The sequence below is a fragment of the Oculina patagonica genome, chromosome 3 (genome assembly GCF_052425735.1).
Source record: "Oculina patagonica isolate OP01 chromosome 3, crgOcupat, whole genome shotgun sequence".
NCBI lineage: Eukaryota > Metazoa > Cnidaria > Anthozoa > Scleractinia > Oculinidae > Oculina > Oculina patagonica.
The window spans coordinates 27,618,860-27,640,793 of NC_135760.1; the positions used below are offsets into that span (position 1 = coordinate 27,618,860).

The following is a 21,934-nucleotide window of genomic DNA, read 5'->3' on the forward strand; positions in this document are numbered from 1 at the left end:
GCGCCTCTATGTACAGAATCTACGTCATTTTGTGAGCATAATTTCGGAAATCAGAAGCATAATTTGGGAATTCAGGCATAATTTTTGCATGATTTGGCAAAATTTTAAGCACCACTAGTAGCATAATATGCCACTTTTAGGAGCACAATCTACCAAAGCCTAATGCAGGTCAATATTTCTCACTCGCTCAACGACGCCTGTGCCTGAGTTCACCGAAGGGATCCGATCCCGGGAGAGTTCAGGGAGTGGACTACATTTAGGACAATCAAAACAACAAATATATTACGCTTAAGCCCGGTTTTCCATGCACTGGGAATTTTACTACTGGGAATGGGATTTGGACAAAAAATAGGCTGGGAAATGGGATTTGGGCAAAATTTGGGCTGGGAAATGGGATTTTGTCCCCCCTCCCCCCCTCCCCTTCGATCTTCGATGCACAGCACGTACACGTCTCGACGAGCTCCAAGATCTTCGGTGTTACGTGGGTAAATAAATTACATTAACATTTTTTCGACTATTTTGCTTGTTTACAAGCAAAAGTAGGAGATTAGGAGTGGTGTGGGCAAAATTTGGAACCACATATTTGTAAACTCTCAAGGGACTTTTTTAATTTCTCAAGGGACTGTTTTAATTTCTCAAGGGATTTCTTTCCGCTCAGTGGGCGATGAAAGGGTCTCTTATTATTACTGCGTCAACACTTGCAAGCTCTTGTTAAAGACGTGACTTGTCACATATTCCGGTGTAGGTGATGAAAGGGTCTCTCATTAGTATTGCGTCAACACTTGCGGGTTCAAATTGCGGCCTCGTGAAAAGGCATTAAAAACGCTAACAAAATTACAGAATTCAGACTACTACAGAGAACCTTGAAAGAAACTTTGTTTAGAATTTATTTCTTAGTTTGGATGAAGTCAAGAAATGTGTTGACAAGCGGCAGAGTATCGAAATTTTTCGCACCGTGCTGTACTGCACGGCAGAAATAATTATCCACATGTTCATGTTGAAAGCGAAGTTTTAATTTGAGCAGCCGGCTTTTGAAGTCAATTGTACACTAAATGGATTTACCGATCGTTCAAAAAATTACATCCAAGTTCATAGCAATAACAGTACATTACCATTTCGTTCTCAAAAGACTTGAGAAGCCGCAATTGGTCCTTGTTTAACTCCGTGATTTGAATTCAAAACGCATTTGTAAGCACCATTACACCATATCTTCGCGGCGGTGGAAGGAAAGATAAATCCTTCATCAACAAGGTTTCAGCACTCTGTATTCCATGGTTTTCCGTTTTAAGGCCACTTTTAAATTCTATAGTGTTTCTCCTTTCCGTTTTAAGTCCCAAATATGGTTTTTTTTCTTGTTCAGAATCAAAACAAGGCCTTGGAAGTTTGTAAATACAACCCGCGCGGCTCTACGATTTCCTTGTACGATTTCAATGCACGGGATAATACGAAAAACCTTCTTCTAGGACCCCAAGAGTTCTCTAAAAATATGCGCAGAAAACAGATTTTGATTGGTTTATTTGCCGTTATTATCTATAGAACAATAGAAGAAGCAAAAAAACTCCAGGGAGGGTGGGAAAGGGCATATTCCGCTGTAGGTGATGAAAGGGTCTCTCATTAGTATTGCGTCAACACTTGCGGGTTCAAATTGCAACGGCGTGAAAAAGCATTAAAAATGCTTACAAAATTACAGAATTCAGACTACTAAAGAGAACCTTGAAAGAAACTTTGTTTAGAATTTATTTTTAGTTCGTATGAAGTCAAGAAAAGAAATGTGTTAACAAGCGGCAGAGTATCGAAATTTGTCGCACCGTGCTGTACTGCACGGCTGAAATAATTATCCACATGTTCATGTTGAAAGCGGTTTTAATTTTAGCAGCCAGCTTTTGAAGTCAATTGTACACTAAATGGATTTACCGATCGTTCAAAAAATTACATCCAAGTTCAAAGCAATAACAGTACATTACCATTTCGTTCTCAAAAGATTTGATAAGCCGCATTGAGTCCGTGTTTAACTCCGTGATTTGAATTCAAAACGCATTTGTAAGCACCATTACAGCATGGCGGCGGTAGAAGGAAAGATAAATCCTTCATCAACAACGTTTTAGCACTCTGTAGTCCATGGTTTTCCGTTTTAAGGCCACTTTAAAATTCTATAGTGTTTCTCCTTATCGTTTTAAGTCCCAAAGATGGTATTTTTCTTGTTGGTTTTCAAAGCCTGGTGAGACCGGCACAAGCAATTTGGGGGTGGTTTCCAATGTTTGGGTCAACACTGGCGAGATGGTGTTAAAGACGTGACTTGTCACATATTCCGCTGTAGGTGATGAAAGGGGCTCTCATTAGTATTGCGTAAACACTTGCGGGTTCAAATTGCGGCGGCGTGGATTGAAGATTACTGTAATTTTTGCATACGCAAGCCAAATCGGTCATAAACTGTTTAAAAACGTTTTGTTCTTTGTATTAAAAGGAAAGTTCTTGGAGAGTGCGTTTTATCCAGTAGTACCAAGTTATCAGTACAAAGATACGCACGTTAATGCTTTAGTTTGGCAAGATTGAAGTTAATGAAATAACATAAACGGATACAAATTCCAGTGGTTTTTAACTGTTGCGGAGTGGAGTGGTTTTCAACGGTTTACGAAGTTTAAAGGAGCAATAGAGCTCTATCTACTGCTCAATAAATTTGTTTTCAATAGCACTGAACTTGACAGTTGTCATAAACTTTTCTTCACCGTTGGAAGAATTCACTCTGGAAAAGAGACAGATGTTTAGTGGAGCAAGAGAGTTACCTTGAGTGCTAAGTGAGTACAATCTTGCGTTGATGTTGTTTGTATGAATGTGTCATGTGGTACAGATGTTTTTTCGATAAAGTTATCGCTACATGGTTTCGCTTTTAGTCTTGGAATTTGAAGTATTTCCGCACTGCGGTTGGTAAGCGAGTGGGGAAACGTCAACGGAGTTGCAGTATCTGGCAATTCTCATTTATGCTCGTGATTTTTGCCATCAGTAACTGGTTAACTCATTTGCCATCGTTTGCCAAAACGTACAATTTTTAAAGTGCTACGCTTTTCGTTCTTTTTTTTCTCTCACTTCTATGTTCAATTTTTTTAACACGTGTTTTCTTTTGTTCTGCCGTGTTTATTTATAGCCGTTTACGCTATTCCGTTGTCTTAGTTGTTATCAATGCAATGCTGACACACCTCTTGACACACCAGTTGAGATAAAATTCTCCCGTTATATGCTAAGCTGCGCTAAAGAAGTTTTTTTCTTTTTAGAGAGATAAGCTACCACTTTATTCCATTTCTACGGTATGATACATTCTATGAATTTTTGGTATGGCAGTTTTAGTATTTAATCCTGAATTTCCTACTGTGCGATTAAGTAAGTCGCTAACAGGCTCGTTAGTATGTTTTCGTGAGCGATGCTTTTGAATTTACACAATGGACGCACAGCAAGATAAAACGAATTTCCGGCAATTGTTTGAGTACATAGGTGGTGGAAAACACGGATTCTGCTTCCCAAAAGCCGTAACCGGGTTTACATTACGTTTTTGACGTAGGGTATAAGCAAGCCCGACAGTTTATAAATTTCAGTTAGAAACTAAACAGATGAAGTCTTCTTTTTAAGTTATCACCCAAGATTTTATTCTTTCTTATAATTTGAAACAGATTTTTGGTCTAATTAGACCGTAAATCGCCAAAATTATTTTAATTCGCGTTACTTCCGTTCTCCTCCAAATTTGGTATACAGGAAGTGAATTTTATCCGCCAATTACCTAGTGATTCCGGCCAAGAAACTTTAATGTGCCTTACATGACGATTTTTGCAGAAGTTATTCCTTCAGCAATATGGCGGTTTCGGTCTAACGAGCTTTAATAGGGTTTAAAAAAGGAAAATGTATTGTTGTAGTTCCAAATTTGTAAAGTGATTGAATTTTTTTTTTGGAAACTTGATAACTTTTACATAAGCCGATGTGTTACTCTTAAAAACGAAATGTTTTGCTCGTTTAATGTGATATTGAAACTTTAACTGCTGTAAATAAGTTTTGAGTTATTAAATAAAACATGCACCATGGTCTTTTGTGTATTTTTATGTTATAAGAAGGGGTTAAAATTTTTCATTTTTTGAGCTTTCTTTTTTGGCTTGTTACTTTTTTGTCAGTTAATTTGTTAAACACAATAACACTTTGAAGGACAAAAAGGATTTCAAAAACTCAACAACAAAATTTAACAACAAGGAGTTTCCTATTGGTACCCCATCCAATTACCAAACCCGCCCAACAAACCTTAACTTTGGCGATAAGATGACAACAACTACTTTTCATGTGGTATAAGAGAACACGTAGCTCATCTCACAACAGCTCACCTTGAGCAGGGTTTGACTTGGATAAATGACCTTAATAGAAACCCCTTGTTCTTGCGATTCCATTAGAAATTTCTCAGTACAAACTTATTAACTTCAGGAACTTTCGTTTCCCTTTTAACAGCTTTCTTAACTTACTTCGGCTTTATGCGTTTCTTTATCTCGAACCTATGCCCCACTTCACCCTAACCCCCCCAAATAATCATTATTCGACGCCTTCTTTACCTTAAATTGACGTATTTTTAATTGAAATGGTTCTTTGTTTTGGTAGCTGTTGTTGCCACTTTTTAAAATGTTTCACACTTCTGCGTTTTACAAAATTCACACATACTGCGTTTTAAGAAAATACGTCAATGCGCATTTTACAATGTTCCTCCCATCAACCGTACCGTTCCGCCGTTCCGCCGTTCCACCGTTCCGCCGTTCCACCGTTCCTACATTCCTCATAATAAACTAACCAGAATATCCAGGACAACACAAATTTACATAATTCAACACTTGCACTCCTAAATAAAGTGAAAAGCCTAATTCACCCTTTAAAAAGAACTACTCCATACCACAATTGACTGCCAACAGATAAACCATAGCAAAATAGTCGTAGTCTCACAGAGACCTTTGATTAACGCTTGTTATGGCCGATGACGGCCGGTAGAGACTTGCCTACAAGTTGAGCTCACAGAGCGCAAAGCGCGAGCAATCGCGAGCAACGGGATCTACTACTACCGGTACTCAGTCTCCTCATCACAGGCTAGGGTAACCTGCAATCAGGCGTTCTTTTTTCTTTTTAAGCGATGGCGTTACATCGCTTTATGCTGGAGCCCTTCGATCGGTTCTGTCCGGGCCGATCGAACGACCGAATAGGACTGGAAACTAACTACAGGAAGAACAAAGATCAAGTTTAGCACAACAAGAAATGCGCCGCGAAAAACACAAAGCAAAATACTCCTGGGGAGTTAGAAAGGACTAATAAAAGATATGAACGAAAGAGACAAATTATATTTGACAAATTCTATTACATTCAGTAAACAGACATATGTACAATTGACCTGTGTAAACGAGAATAATGCGCCAGATAGAAGAAATATTAATACTCTTTATAAATTCTGACGCTGACTTATTTGAGCGTAAACAACGCTCATAATGTGCTCAAGACGTTTCGACCGAGAATCTTCGGTCTTCTTCGGTTGTTATCATGGCCTAAAACGCCTTTTTAACGGTTTCACATTGTACGCGCGTGCGAGTGACTAATACAAATACACGCGAACGCTGCGCGAGACTATGAACATTATGTAAGTGACTTATATACATCAGGGATGTCTATGTGTTCATTTCCCGCATTCTGGTCCCTCTGCGAATGCCACGCTTCTAGGAAAAGCCTCTTGTGGTAATCGCCTGACTTGTCCACCACCGCTGCATGATTGAAATCCATATTATGGCCAAACGTGTTCGCGTGTTGCGCGATCTTAGAGTTTTTGTCGCAAACACGGACTGCTCTTTGATGTTCTTTAATTCGAGTAGCTAACGCTCTGTCCGTTTGTCCATAATAGGTAAAATTGCAGTCAAAGCAGTTAACTCTGTAAACTACACATCTAGACTGGAATGCTGTGAGTTTGTCCTTCGGTCTGGGGAAGCGTGTGCGTAACGTGTTAAGGGGTTTAAAGCCAACTTTGACTCCGTTGTTGCGTAGAACTTTTGAGATTCTTTCAGTTACGCCTTTCACGTAGGGTAGAACAACAAACGATTTTGCGGCATCATTTGGAGTGTCGCTGCTGTCTGAGACACGACGATTAGCTTTGCGATGAGAATCACAACTCTTGATAAACCGCAATGGATAGTTATTGTTCATCAAAACTTTAACCACATGCTCCTTTTCTTTGCGTTTCCCTGCGCTTGTTGATGGGATATTTTTCGCTCTCTCAAGGAGTGTATTCACCACTGATCTCTTGTGTTGAGTTGGGTGATGCGAGTTGAAATCTAGATATTTGTCAGTGTGCGTTGGCTTTCGATAGACGTTAACCTGTATGCGCCCGTTCACTCTAGTTGTTGCGGTGTCTAAAAATGAAAGGCCGTCGTCACCTTCGACCTCACTAGTGAATTGTATGTGCGGGTTAATTGAGTTGAGGTGGTCATGAAACTCTTGCACATACTCCTTTTTTAGGCATACGTGGCTATCATCGACATACCTGTACCACCATCGTGGAGGATGCGGGGCTGATGAAATCGCTCGGTCTTCTACAAACTCCATCACTAGATTGGCTATGGTTGCACTAACCGGGGAACCCATAGCGCAGCCAAATGTTTGGTGATAATGTTCTTGCTCGTGGGTGAAAAAACTGTTCCTCAAAACGAACTCTAGCAACCTCATGATATTGCTTACGGAAATGTTCGTGCGTTCCGTTAGAGTTGTATCACGCTCCAATCTATCGCGAGTAACTTGTAGGGCTAACTCTACTGGGATTGAGGTAAACAGAGAAACAACATCATCCTCTGTAATCACTTGGTTTTTTATCTTCTGGGCAAACGCGGTGCTATTTCTCACTGAGTATCTCTCCTCCAGCAGAGGGGATAAGATAGAAACCAAATGCTTTGACAAATTGTATGTTGGTGCATTAATACAGCTGGTGATTGGACGAAGAGGTATGTGGGCCTTGTGGATCTTAGGAAGGCCATAGAAGGTTGCAGGGGTTGCATCAGTGCTGTGAAGGTGGTGATATAATTTGGGTTCCATTTGAGTTTTATCACGGTCCTGAATGCAAGGACTGGACTTTATTTCTGATAACAAATGATTAAGGTCCTTTTCGACTCGTGACGTGGGGTTCCTGCGTTTGTCGGTAATCTTCTCGTACGTGTTGGTATCATTTAATAAAGTGGCGATCTTTTCTTTGTAATCTACCGTGTTCGTAACAACAACGGATCTGCCTTTATCTGCTGGAACGATGGTAACAGAAGGATCCTGTTTTAGGTTCCTTACTGCAGCAAGTTGTTGCTTCGAGATGTTTGAAACTGCCTCAGGTTTACTGTTTTTTAAGATGTTGACCACAGATGCACGTATAGTCGCTTTAGAGCTTTGGGGAAGGTTATAAATTCCCGTTTCAATGTTTGCTATGAAGTTGGACGTTGGGACAGATCTTGGAGTTGTAGCGAAATTTAGTCCGTTTTGAAGTGCTCTGGTTTCGTGGGTACTGAGTTGACGGTCAGACAAGTTTATCACCCAACGATCCTTGTCAACGTAGTCATCGCGTGTTTCGAAAGCTCCTATGTCCGTTAGTTTTCGGCAATGTCTAGCCTTAATTTCAGCTCTAAATGTACTAACGTTATGATCAATTACCTTAAGCAGTGAGTCCGAATAATCTTGCGAAATTATAGAAGATAACTTACGTTTGCAGACGGCACACTGTTCGTCGAGAAGTTTAATTCTGTGGTGTGCTTTTTGAATACGCAGTCTCAAATAGTTCCAACCAGCCTTTCTTGCAATTTTGAAACCACGATGCAGGATCGTTGGGTGATAAACTTGTCTGACCGTCAACTCAGTACCCACGAAACCAGAGCACTTCAAAACGGACTAAATTTCGCTACAACTCCAAGATCTGTCCCAACGTCCAACTTCATAGCAAACATTGAAATGGGAATTTATAACCTTCCCCAAAGCTCTAAAGCGACTATACGTGCATCTGTGGTCAACATCTTAAAAAACAGTAAACCTGAGGCAGTTTCAAACATCTCGAAGCAACAACTTGCTGCAGTAAGGAACCTAAAACAGGATCCTTCTGTTACCATCGTTCCAGCAGATAAAGGCAGATCCGTTGTTGTTACGAACACGGTAGATTACAAAGAAAAGATCGCCACTTTATTAAATGATACCAACACGTACGAGAAGATTACCGACAAACGCAGGAACCCCACGTCACGAGTCGAAAAGGACCTTAATCATTTGTTATCAGAAATAAAGTCCAGTCCTTGCATTCAGGACCGTGATAAAACTCAAATGGAACCCAAATTATATCACCACCTTCACAGCACTGATGCAACCCCTGCAACCTTCTATGGCCTTCCTAAGATTCACAAGGCCCACATACCTCTTCGTCCAATCACCAGCTGTATTAATGCACCAACATACAATTTGTCAAAGCATTTGGTTTCTATCTTATCCCCTCTGCTGGAGGAGAGATACTCAGTGAGAAATAGCACCGCGTTTGCCCAGAAGATAAAAAACCAAGTGATTACAGAGGATGATGTTGTTTCTCTGTTTACCTCAATCCCAGTAGAGTTAGCCCTACAAGTTACTCGCGATAGATTGGAGCGTGATACAACTCTAACGGAACGCACGAACATTTCCGTAAGCAATATCATGAGGTTGCTAGAGTTCGTTTTGAGAAACAGTTTTTTCACCCACGAGCAAGAACATTATCACCAAACATTTGGCTGCGCTATGGGTTCCCCGGTTAGTGCAACCATAGCCAATCTAGTGATGGAGTTTGTAGAAGACCGAGCGATTTCATCAGCCCCGCATCCTCCACGATGGTGGTACAGGTATGTCGATGATAGCCACGTATGCCTAAAAAAGGAGTATGTGCAAGAGTTTCATGATCACCTCAACTCAATTAACCCGCACATACAATTCACTAGTGAGGTCGAAGGTGACGACGGCCTTTCATTTTTAGACACCGCAACAACTAGAGTGAACGGGCGCATACAGGTTAACGTCTATCGAAAGCCAACGCACACTGACAAATATCTAGATTTCAACTCGCATCACCCAACTCAACACAAGAGATCAGTGGTGAATACACTCCTTGAGAGAGCGAAAAATATCCCATCAACAAGCGCAGGGAAACGCAAAGAAAAGGAGCATGTGGTTAAAGTTTTGATGAACAATAACTATCCATTGCGGTTTATCAAGAGTTGTGATTCTCATCGCAAAGCTAATCGTCGTGTCTCAGACAGCAGCGACACTCCAAATGATGCCGCAAAATCGTTTGTTGTTCTACCCTACGTGAAAGGCGTAACTGAAAGAATCTCAAAAGTTCTACGCAACAACGGAGTCAAAGTTGGCTTTAAACCCCTTAACACGTTACGCACACGCTTCCCCAGACCGAAGGACAAACTCACAGCATTCCAGTCTAGATGTGTAGTTTACAGAGTTAACTGCTTTGACTGCAATTTTACCTATTATGGACAAACGGACAGAGCGTTAGCTACTCGAATTAAAGAACATCAAAGAGCAGTCCGTGTTTGCGACAAAAACTCTAAGATCGCGCAACACGCGAACACGTTTGGCCATAATATGGATTTCAATCATGCAGCGGTGGTGGACAAGTCAGGCGATTACCACAAGAGGCTTTTCCTAGGAGCGTGGCATTCGCAGAGGGACCAGAATGCGGGAAATGAACACATAGACATCCCTGATGTATATAAGTCACTTACATAATGTTCATAGTCTCGCGCAGCGTTCGCGTGTATTTGTATTAGTCACTCGCACGCGCGTACAATGTGAAACCGTTAAAAAGGCGTTTTAGGCCATGATAACAACCGAAGAAGACCGAAGATTCTCGGTCGAAACGTCTTGAGCACATTATGAGCGTTGTTTACGCTCAAATAAGTCAGCGTCAAAATTTATTAAGAGTATTAATGTCAACTCCTGACTGTAATTTTGGTATTTTTAGAAGAAATATGTTGCTTTTGTTTCGGGGTTACTGCCCCTTCTTCTGTGGAATAAATTGAAATGCCAGTTGATTTTTCTCCACCGAAGAAGGGGCAGAAACCCCGAAACGTATGGAACATATTTCTTTTATCTGTCGCCATGTTCACCATTTAAAATCAGCATATAAAATCACTGTTTATATACGCTACGCAGTCGCCCGAAATCATACAATGGGTCTGTGTGGTCCGGTCAGAGACAGAACTTGACCTTGCATGTCTGTTGTCCGTTATTAAATTAATGTTAGAGAAAATGTATGGACAAACAAAACTGTTCGTGTTAAGCAGGTGCCCTAAAGCGGTGTTCCACTGAACTTTAATTTACGTTAATTTTTGACAAATTTCCTAAAAATATTTAAAACCCTTTGTAAAACGTCATCGCTTCTGCATGCATTGCGTGCCATTTATTACGAAAGCGAGAGGGAGCAGTAGTAGGGAGTAGTAGGGAGGGAGTAGGCTTAGAGACCACTCCTTGAAGAAAGAGCGGTTACCAAGTCTTGTAATCCTCCAGAACGTTGTTTTGTCGTAAGTTGCCGATCACAAAGAGCAGTAGCTACCTTACTGTAATGTAAAGAAGGTCCAAAGGACTGGATAACTTTCTCCTAATGGCATTGGCAAATAGAGACAGCCAGTTATCTGTCAGTAAGATACAGCATCAGTCGACAAAAGAATCGGACAGAAAACGAAATGTCAAAGTACTTGATGAAGAAACTTACGTGCAGGTACGTACAGCAAACAACACAAGATTACAAAGATAACTAGTTGTACCTATCGGTAAGTGCCAACGAGCGAAATACTCATGTTTGTTCATAAGAACAGATATTGAATGGTTTTTGATAGAGCTATATTTGAAATGACCAAAATATGGTAAATTGTATTTTAGGTAATATGCGAAAAAAATGCTATTTCTCTGGTGTTCATAAATGACACAGGCTTGATAGCCTTCGTAGTTTCCAGCGCGCGTATTCTCGCGATCGCGCACTCTTCTAAATACACTAAAAAACGTACACAGATGTCTGCTACGCATGCTACGGGTTTGACAGATTGATAACTCTTGACAAATCTTTAAATTCTTTTCAACGTTAAAATGTCACAAAATGTAGGCAATAAATGAGATTTAATCACTGCTTTTATAAAAATAATTTTCAGTAATCAGAGACAGTAATGCATGGGTCAGATTCTCGCATGCGAAGTGTCATGGGGACACTTTAAAGTAAAAGAAGAATAACAAAATCGAAATATCCTAATAAATGCTAAAATCGGTTAAAATTGGTTAAACTATTTACAATATATACAAGTTATAATACAAGATTATATATTTCCAATATATACAGATAAAATACAAGCTAAGAACTTACATTAAGAACTGCATAGAATACAATGAATGATTTGTCACTAATCGGATCCTATGTTTTGCGTAGAGAATTCTGGGATCGCTAGGGGGCAAACATTGCAAGTCGCTAGAAGAGAATATATGGCGAAAAGTTGTTTTGACGTTCAAAAATACGATTTTGAAGAGAGATCATTTTTTTTTCGCCAGTATTTTATCAGAAATGCATTTGGACATTGTTGAGTCTCGAAAAGCATAAGTTTCTTTTTGAATAACCGCGAAAAATGTGATCAAGTTTACCGATAAACCTCTGCTTTCGCAAGTGCAAGCGGCAAGGTTTACTTTGAAACTGACATCTCAAAATGTCTCAAAATATTACAAGTTATGTATATATCTTGAGGAAATTACTTAATTAAGACCTTTGAGTTGTATTTACGTATGTACATGATTATTCTATGCTCAGTTATACAAATAATATTAGAAATATGCCCAGGAGCAATCACTGCCATTATTGTGCTGTTTGCAATAGTATGTGATAAACGATCGAAGGTACCCAGAGAGGCAAAAACAATTCTTTCTCGCGATGAAATATTTAGATTCTACTCGCCCAAAAATAAGAAATATGATTTGTCATGAGCATGGGCTCTCTTTAAAACAAGGTTACATCTTTCTCGAAGTAAAGCTTAGCAGCCTCTGGCTAAACTAGACAAAACACAAATGTTTTCCGCGGTTCAAAGAAACACATTTATACAACACATACCGATGAACATCCTTACGGATAATTTAAGATCTTGTCCTTCTAGAAAGAACTTAAAGTGCATCGATTTGCAAATATAAATGAGCCAAGATAAATCACGACAGTCCGAATAGCCAATACATAACAATAAATACACTACAGATGTGTAAAAATGTACTACCGGTACTACCGGAGAACCACGCAGACCTACGACCTCTTCACATTTTCTGGCTGCATTGTTAGGGCTCCACTAAACTTAAAACACTTCTTAATAATATAGCTGGCAGGATAGAGTTCCCTTTACAAACTAGTTATAAACAAAATACGTTAAACGACCAAATCCAATTTAAGCGATCAGGAAATTTATAAATGTCACGGTCGTAGGAGTCTGTGAATGTCTGTCACCTTTTTACGAAGCCGTAATAATTACTTGTTATTAAAAGACGTAACTAATAAGTTAACAGCTTGTGCAAACGTAAAATATTATACAACTACTGAAAGGGCTTTATTGAGCTATTTTCAATTTCACAAATAGATGTAAACCTTCATAAAAGCGGTAGATTTTATCGCATATTTTACGGTTATTCAAACAAAACCTAACACTTTCAACGTACCAACATTGCCCAAATCCATTTCTGATAAAATACTGGCGAAAAAGCGTTGATCTCTCCCCAAAATCGTATTTTTGAACGTCAAAACAATTTTTCGCCATATATTCTCTTCTAGCGACTTGCAATGTTTGCCCCCTAGCGATCCCAGAATCCTCTAGTACGTAAAACACAGGATCCGTTTAGTGGCAAATCATTCATTAGCGCAGCAATTATCATTCATTAATAAAATATCTAAGTCTAGCTTAGGAATGTTTTTCTTAAAAGATGACAGTGTTGGTAAACTCCTTATGTCCTTTGGTATTATGTTCCATATCTTAGGCCCAGTGTATCTGATCGTATGTTTGCCATATGTGACTGTATTAAATCTAGGGATAACAAATTCTTTGTTGCGTAAGGCATACTTCGTCTCAGACCTCTGAAATAAGTCAGCAACATACTTAGGACAGATGTTATGCTTAACCTTGTACATAAGAGTAGCTAGGTCCTGTAACCTTCTATTTTGTAGAGTGCATAGGTTGACCATAACTAGTAATTTTTCGTAACTTGACGTTTTGTCGCAGAAAATGGCTCTGAGTGCCCTTTCTTGTATGCGCTCTAATTTTCTTCTATCACTCGCACGGCAGAAATACAAAGCTAAGTGTTTGTGTTATTGTTAACCCAAGTCATTTGAAAAATTTCCCTTATGGTAGTACTCCACACTTACATTTAGCATGTGTTTGTAAAAGGCAAAAGAATACCCTTATGAAACAGAACTGGAATATGAGCAGTGAGTGACCTGTGAACATCCATGCTGAATGATTGGATGACAAATCCTTTAGCTTGCAACCATTGTCTAGAGTTTTATTGATTTTAAATGTTTAGTTGTAAAAGACATGAATACATCAGCTACATGTATATATATATAAATACAGTATTTACCCGTGTATTAGTCGATTTCGTGTATAAGTTGACCCCCTATTTTTGAGGCCAGAAACTATGTTTTTTTTTATTTCTGGGTTAGAATTTTCTTGGAAAATTAAACTCGTGTTTCTTAGAATTTCGTTTCCAGTAGAGATACTTAACGAAAAAATCACAGCAAGTTTCAATGTGATGTTTATTAACGTGTAACTCGAGCGTTTTAACAACACGTGTTTATGCAGGTATTTTGTCCACAATTTTTGAAACAGGCTTCTAAAATCAAACACACTAAATACAAATAAACCTTTCTAATTGTGGAGAGATAGAAGCGGCTTTAGAAGACAAGCAAAACACCAAGAAACATTGGAAATCTTTGAAAACCACTCAATAAACAAAGTGCCAAGCTTGCTTGGGGAGCTTGGTAACCAAGCTACAAAACGGTGAGGTACTGGTAACTGATAACTACACATGCCAGGCTAAGTAGCGAAGTTTGAAGCAAGAAAGATCACTGATGAAGATGTTTGTTCTCGAGTGGATTTAGCAGCTTTATTAGTGGAAAATGTCAGCTCTTTATTCAAATGTTGTGCCAGTGATTCTCTACAACATTCAGGTTTATATTAAGCGGATAAGTCGTAATGAATTTTAACTTGAAATGCCAATTTTACGACATAGATAGCAGCGAATGGACATCGTAACCTGTACTGTTGTTTATTTAGATGTTGTTAACATATTAAAACAATTGTTTTGTTAATTATGCAGAAGTTATTTAACTGGTACTTGGGTTGAAAATTGTGACCCATGTATAAGTCGAGGGCAATTTTTTGGACCGATTTTTAGGTTAAAAAAGGTCACACGGGTAAATACGGTAAAAGCTATTATTATTTAGGGCTGCAAAGATACATTTTCTCACAATACAATATGTACCTCGATACAAGTGCCATGATACGATACAACATTACATACAACTGACAAGTGCATAATTTTACTTAATTCTGTTGGTAACTCAGTTTTTTCCACTTTTTCAGCAGTGAAAACGTATTTGCAAAGTGAAGTTCTCAAAAAACCTCATGTTTTTGCTTGGGGATTCACAAGGCTGTGCAGTCGACAACTACTTGTTGCATCTTTAAAGAATAAGTGATCAGATGTGAAGCAGAATGGAACTTCCTTGTCAATCAGTTTAATTAATTGCTATTGAGAGCTTTGACTTGGGTAAAAAGTCATTAAAATTAGTCATTTCTGGAACGCTAATGAAGAATATTTTATTTTTTACGATACTGCGATATTTTGTTTAAATACCGATATTCATATCTTGACAAAAATATCGCGATTCATCAGTGCACCGGTGTATCGTTGCAGCCCTATTATTATTATTATTATTATTATTATTATTATTATTATTATTATCAAATGCCTGAGGGGTTGGGCTTTATTACACATCAAATTACCATCTAGGTAGAGCTGACCTCAAATAAAATTTCCAGGTATTGGGATGGAGGGAGGAGTATTGACACTCATGTATTTGACTGATATAAATTATTAGATAATAGATGCAGAAGTCCAGCAATTTCAACTTTCCTCACGGGTGATTTAACTGTTAGTTGTCCCAGCCAAATTTTATTATAAAAGTAATTCATATCATTTTTTATATAGTCCAGATTTAAATACTCTAGCTTGTCCCAGCTAGAAAAAAAAAAGACAAAAAAGGCACATGAATTAGTGTTTGTTCCCTTCTGTTGGAAATTGGAAATAAGTTTTTAACTATCAGATTAACTTCAGGAGTACAGTGTATGATGCAATGTCTTTTATTTTGCAGTCACTGAATAAAATCATTCAAAGAGACTTTTTTCCTGAGCTTCCAAAACTAAGAGCACAGCATGAGTATCTGGATGCTGTTGAACACAATGATGTTGACAAATTAAGGGAAATATCAGCCAGATATCAAGTAACACACACACCAGGTGGTCGTTTGGGTGAGTACACAGTAATCTAACTGTGACCAAGACCTCAATTCCTCTAACAATACAATTGATCAAGTGGACAGGTGATAAAGATAATCACCAACCATATAAAGACGATATTGTCACAAATTATACACCCAATATGCAAAAAAAAAAAATCGAAAGTTAGCCATTTAAGCTGGTTTAAAGTTACGTTTTTCTAGCCAAGAGGTTATTTTAAGTAGTTTCATAAACATGTGTATGGGTGATGTGGTGGCATAATGGATAGTACACTGGACTCTGAATCAACCAGTTGTTGTTGTGTTGTGTTCTTCTTACAGTCCCTCTCTCCACCAAGGTGTATAAATGGGTACCAGGTGAATTTTAATGCTGGAAGTAACTCTAGCATCCCATCCAGAGGGATTAGAAATACTCCTAGTGATTTAAAACGATTGGTTTACCACTTTTGACCTTCTGTCAAACAGAAGTTGAATCCCTTGGGCATATATTTTCCAATGCAAACTATGTAACAAAAACCTTCAGAAAGCAAAAGATTCAATCATTTAACTAAAAGTTTAAATCTGCCTAGGAAGGAAAAAAAACCATTAGATTACTTCTTGCAGTTTACATTTTATGATTTATTTCAGAATTCAGTTGAACTTACACAAAATGACCAAGTCTCTACCATGGCAGGGGTTTCAATAAAAGCCACTTACCGGCTGTCTAACGCCGCCCATAGGGCCTCTTTTGGTTGTCTGTTAAGGTTTCATTTGTAAGATTTGCATCTGAAAAATTTAAAATGTGTTCAAAAAACCTGTTCTGTGGTCAATTAAAATAATCAAAAACACTTATTTTATGCCCCAAATGCTGGAAATTGCATTTCCAAGCTTCTGGCGCTATGCCCCTATTTGTGGTCACAGCCACCTATTTGATCATCTGAAGCCACCACTCATAAAAAATGTTATAAATTGAAAACCCTGCATGGCTACCTTCCCTTCAATGGACAGGCTTTTTAACCGGGCGGAGACTGGGCCCGGTTCATAAATCGCCCGGAATTTTTTCGTCGTAGTAGTAGTCTTGTCGGTAAATCGTTCCAGACCCGCTCGGCCGCTTCCTTGGCCAGGATTCAAAACACGCACTTTTGATATTTACTCGGCAGGAGCTATTAAATCACTCTTCTATTTAAAATTCTATCTAAAACCTTGATTTCTGTTAAGCGTGAAATATATGTTTTTATTTTATTCAAGCGTTTTACTCAAGGGAGTACTGCCGAACCGCTATGTCAGTCACGCAATGTTTTTGAAGCAAGCTTTACGCATGTTAAACTGCTTTAAAAAAACGGCTGGTAGCCAGAACGTTTTTAGCCAGAATACTTTGAAGATACTTTCCGAATTAATTATGTCCATTTTCATCCGTGCACAGTTGAGCACTTGAGTTCTTGATAAAAAAGCTTTACTTCAGTGTTTTCTTACACACTTCCCAAGACTTCAGAAAAAAATGGTAATGTATAGTACTTCTACGAACTATGATGGAATTTTTGAAAAAAATCCGTAAAGTGAGCAAGTTAAAAAAATGGTCTGCAAAATTAAATCTTGGTGCGGGAAATTACATGTAATTAAATTCTACCACAGCATGCAAAATTTCACGGTTTTGAAATTTAAATCTTTAAGCCTTTCAAAATGTTTCTTGACCCCATCTTGAATAAAAATTCCGTTTGAAACCTTTGTTCATGTTTCTTTCATTTGTTCGTTTTTGTTGGGTTTTTAGGCTTTTGAAACGAACAACATCTATTTATAGATTGAGGTACCGTGTGATGTTTTTGATTTACCGTGTTTGTCGTAGTAGTTTGCTTGGCCGCTTTCTTGGCCAGGATTCAAATCCCGCACTTCTGATATTTACTCAGCAGGAGCTAAGATTACTCTCCTATTTAAAATTTTGCCCGATACCCTGATTTCTGTTAAGCATGAAATGTATATTTTTGTGTTTATATTCAAGCGTTCGACTCAAGCGAGAACAAGAGTGCGAAACCGGTGATTGTTTTGACAAAGCTTTTTTTTTACGTCAGTCACGCAATGTTTTTGCAGCAAGCTTCTGCTTTTAAAAACGGCTGGTAGCCAAAGCTCGACAAAGCATTTTTGGGCCAGACTCTACTTTGAAGATGTTTTCTATTTAGCAAGAATTGTGTCCATTTTGTCCATATTCATTCGACCAAGTCGTGTGTCACAGACGAATTGAATGTTTGCACAACAAAATAACTTTGTTTTGGTTCTTGAAGTAAAACCTTTACTCGCACACTTTTCAAGAGCTTAGAAAAACAAAAATGTAAATGTAAATTAGTAATATAATAATTTCTAAAAACTAGAATGGAATTTGGATCGGTAAAGTCATCGAGTAAAATAATAGACGGCAAAAAAAACTTGCGTTTTGGCTAATTTTACGGCTTTAAAGTATTTAAATTTTTAATGCCATTAAAATGTTTCTAGACCTCATCTTGATTCTTTTTTTTCTTTTTTCACATTTAGTTGGAATTTTTAACAGCATATGTTATCTGCGTGACGCGTGATCTAATGCATGCCCTTTTTTTATTTAGTCTTTTTATTTTCTTTTTTAATTGTGTTTTGAGGTTTTTCTGTTATTCTTGATATTTATGTAACTCGTTTTATTTTTATTCAATTTTATTTATGTGACTCGTTTTATTTGAGCAGGAGCCAATACTGTAATTTTCTGGTTACTCCGCTCTTTTTTTCGAGAAATCAATATATTTTTTGGTTTTTCATTCAAGGGTTTTGAGTTTCAGTCGGAACCAAACGGCGAGAGAGAAATTACCTGTAATGAATCACGCAATCAAGAACTGGTGTTTGCATGACTGCTTCCCAAAATGCAGCACATAGGCAGGTTTTTCGATCGAAGAATCAGCTTGACTTGAAGAGCTTGCATTTTTAAAAGCTAAAAAGCTTTCTTATTTTTTATTATTCCCTTTATTGTTTGTGATACATTTTTTTTAAAATAAACCTTAAACGCTTCTTAGTATTTAACGAACTGGTTTGGGTTCATTTATTCAAGATTAGAAATACACAAAACGTAATAATCAGTAATTTATCCAGGCATGTTGATAAAAGCAGCTAATGTAATGAAGGACATTTTGACATATTACAACTCACGGAAACTGCATAAATTATGCAAATCTCAGACTTGTGTGTCACAGCTACTCGCCCCCAAACTGCTTCTCGGCTGGCACCATCACCGAAGAGTAGAATGAGTGATGGGAGGGAGTAAAGTCAAAGGCTTCAGGAATGGGAGAGGACGGAGTAGGAGGGGAGATATTCGAAGGTTAATGGCTAAAAAAAGAGGAAATGGGGGGGGAGAGGTTGGGGGGGGGGTGTTGAATAAAAATCCATGCTTGATTGTATCGCGCAACCTTTGTCCTTTTTTCATGGTTTTCTTATCAGAACAGCTGTTCAAAATTTTATGAGTAGTCTGCACTTTGTTAAGTGTATGATAATGTTAATAATCTAATCTTCCATTATCCTTAGGTAAAAACTAAAATCTAAAAATACAGAGATTATTCTTTATTAACAAAAAATTGGAAGCCTAAGCAGGAATTTGTTCAAGCATTGACAAACAAACCACAGACTTGTGTGCTTCTCAATTAAATGGAATTTTAAAAGTTTTTGCTGCACTTGCCTAATCAAATAGTTAAACACTAACCGCCCGGTTTTAAGCTTTAAGCTTAAGGCGTCTTGTTTGTCTCTGCAATGCGTCTATCTGCAAATTTGATCTCTCTACAATAATGGGCAAGTAAGTGTTTGTTCTAGAAATATTTTTATGGGATAAAAATGCCTATTTAGTAAGTACATACTCTACTCTTTGAAAATTTTGTTAACATACTTTAAATGGTGTTGCTTTGTCTTTGCCAGCTTTGATTCTTTTGATTATTGACTATCTTTCCTTTGTTTGTTTCTTTCAGCTAGCCCTGCTACATTTGAAACCCCTAGTACAATTCAGGGAACACCAGCACCATCTGAAACAATCCCACCTAATAACAGGGAAGCTGATGGCCCTCTGCAAGATGAACACTTGGCAGAAAACAAGTCAGATAGTAAGAAAGATCAGTCTGACTTAACACTGGATAAATTTCTATCAAAAAACACAAGTGAGGACAATGCATCATTTGAACAAATTATGGACACAGCTGTTCAGAATCACAGAGAGAAATATCAATGGCTTTATGAGAAAGAAAAAGAACAGAAAGAAAACAAAGAGAAAATCCTGGCTTTGCCAGCTTCTGAGGAAGGTGATCAATTCAAATACGAGGACAGACCTTCAATGGTAGAAACTTGGAATTATACAAACAAAAATGTTCTTATGTACTACCCTGATGGTGTTGACGCATCAGCTCAGGAGAAAATAGAGGGCAAGTATACCAAAAGACAGGAAATACAGCATGAGAATAGCAGGTTTAAAAATGATCCATTTCCTGATGAGTCGTGTGATGGCAAGCTAGCTGCTGCTGCTGCAACTCGTTTAGCTACAAAACAAGGCAAGATAGGAGTGGACGGGCTGGTTCAAGGGGCCAGTGAAACACCCAGAGTGAATGGATATGGCTTCGTTGTCACACCCTCACCTGCTCCAGGTAAATATATTAGACTTAAGTCTTTGAAGGGGGAGTCTGACTGTGATCATTGCTAGGCACTATGTACCTCTCTCAATAAGTGGTACAGTTGTTAGCTGGGCAACCTGACAAAATGATCTGAAGGAGTAACATGACATAATACTCCTTATCATCCATGTTACAACTGTAAAGTTCTGTTAGTCTCTAGGCTCAGGCAAGACTAAAGTCTTTTTTCAAAATTCACTTTCTGAAACTACAGATTACTAGTACATTCAAAATTGTTTCCAAGTGTTATTTCTTTTTCATTTCTTGATTAGACTGAAATTTTTTGTTGTTGATCATTATATTATTGTGTTAACACTGGTTTACCTTAGGTGTAGATGCATCACCTTTAATGACATGGGGCAGCATAGAAGGCACACCTTTTCGTTTGGATGGTGGCGATACCCCAATTACAGCCACACCTGGTCCAACCTTTAAGATGCCTGAACCAAAGAAAAGAGACCAGTTAGGTCTGGCACTTGCCGACAAGGTCAGTAGGAAACACAGAGAGAAACGAAGAGATGCTTTGGCAAAGGCTACAGCTTTGATTGGCAGGTAATCATAACTTTGTCCAGTTTTGACAGTTTTTCATTTCATTATTTCCAAATTGGGCAGCATTTATAGCGATAAATGTTATTATTTTATCTTAACTGACTAAATGCTGGGTAGCATATCCTACCAGTATCCAATAATTAATTTCCTTGGTTGTTTAATGTCACAGAAATCGAAGTTGAGTGCCAACTACATGTTTCAGTGGGATTACCTAGAGTGAATTAGTATCCCATTTAGGGAGACAAACAATGATCCTAACTAGTCACTCCAGAGAAACCTGATCTTATGCTGGCCTTATGTCTAATGAACTGTGAGCCTTTAGGTTAAAAGAGGCTCAACATTCTGGACACACGATAAGAATCTAACCCAACATTAAAATGTGTATTGAGTCAATTTGTTTTATCTTATTCACTGTGTGGTGACACAGTTATTACCTATTTGAGCCCTCAGTCTAAAATAGTCAAAATGAATATAAAAGTGGATCAGTGCAACACTGTTATGTGCATTCCTGGACAGATTTCATGATCGTAGTTTATTATTATGTATGAAATATTTATTTACAGGAGTCCAAAACACATAAACACAGTGGATCGTCTGGGGCAAATGTCTCCTGCTGCACAAAGATTGGCCTCACAAAGATTAGGAATCAGAACTGGAACTGATAAGTCTTTACGAGCAAGTTACACACCGTCACCTCACAGATCAGAAAGCTCTACACCTGCTCGCCTCAATCAATCAACTCCAGCTGCAACACCAAAGGATAACAGTTCAACACCAGTCCTGAGTGTATCCCTGACAGATAACCTACTCAATCTACCAAAGCACTGACATTGACAAATGAACAGATATGTGTGGCCAGGTGTTGTTCCTTGGTTCCATTGTCAAGAAGATAGAACATGAAATAATTCTCGTGTCAGCTGTCATGGGTGTGAAATCCCTGTGACCAGGGTATTACACTTGAAAGGTGTTGGCTTAAGTAGCATGGTGTCATCAGACTGCAATAATGTTGTACACAGACTGACTTCTCTATTGTAGATAATGAAAAAATCTTCCTCATCTATGCCATTGACCCAACAACATGTCATTTAAACAGATGTGCCATACTGAAATTATTAAAACTTTAAAAATAAAATAAAAGGCTCTTTGAGCAACCTCATTTGATGAA

At 38.2% G+C, this 21,934-nt stretch overlaps 3 protein-coding genes across 3 annotated transcripts; 2 read left to right on the forward strand and 1 right to left on the reverse strand.

The window, feature by feature from the left end:
• Nucleotides 1-5,139: 5,139 nt before the first annotated feature.
• On the reverse strand, nt 5,140-7,592 carry LOC144647600 (uncharacterized). Its single transcript, XM_078507382.1, has 3 exons — nt 7,567-7,592; nt 6,022-7,420; nt 5,140-5,229 (listed from the first exon to the last, which is right to left on the reverse strand). Exons 1-3 carry the CDS (start codon nt 7,590-7,592, stop codon nt 5,140-5,142), a joined length of 1,515 nt encoding a protein of 504 aa, XP_078363508.1.
• Nucleotides 7,593-7,842: 250 nt separating this feature from the next.
• Nucleotides 7,843-9,479, forward strand: LOC144647601 (uncharacterized). The gene is made up of 2 exons (XM_078507383.1): nt 7,843-9,357; nt 9,447-9,479. Exons 1-2 carry the CDS (start codon nt 7,843-7,845, stop codon nt 9,477-9,479), a joined length of 1,548 nt encoding a protein of 515 aa, XP_078363509.1.
• Nucleotides 9,480-10,563: 1,084 nt separating this feature from the next.
• LOC144647379 (splicing factor ESS-2 homolog) lies at nt 10,564-21,934 on the forward strand. The gene is made up of 5 exons (XM_078507184.1): nt 10,564-10,774; nt 15,440-15,596; nt 19,531-20,196; nt 20,550-20,772; nt 21,333-21,934. The coding sequence occupies exons 1-5, from the start codon at nt 10,658-10,660 to the stop codon at nt 21,595-21,597; spliced, it is 1,428 nt and encodes a 475-aa protein (XP_078363310.1). The 5' UTR covers nt 10,564-10,657; the 3' UTR covers nt 21,598-21,934.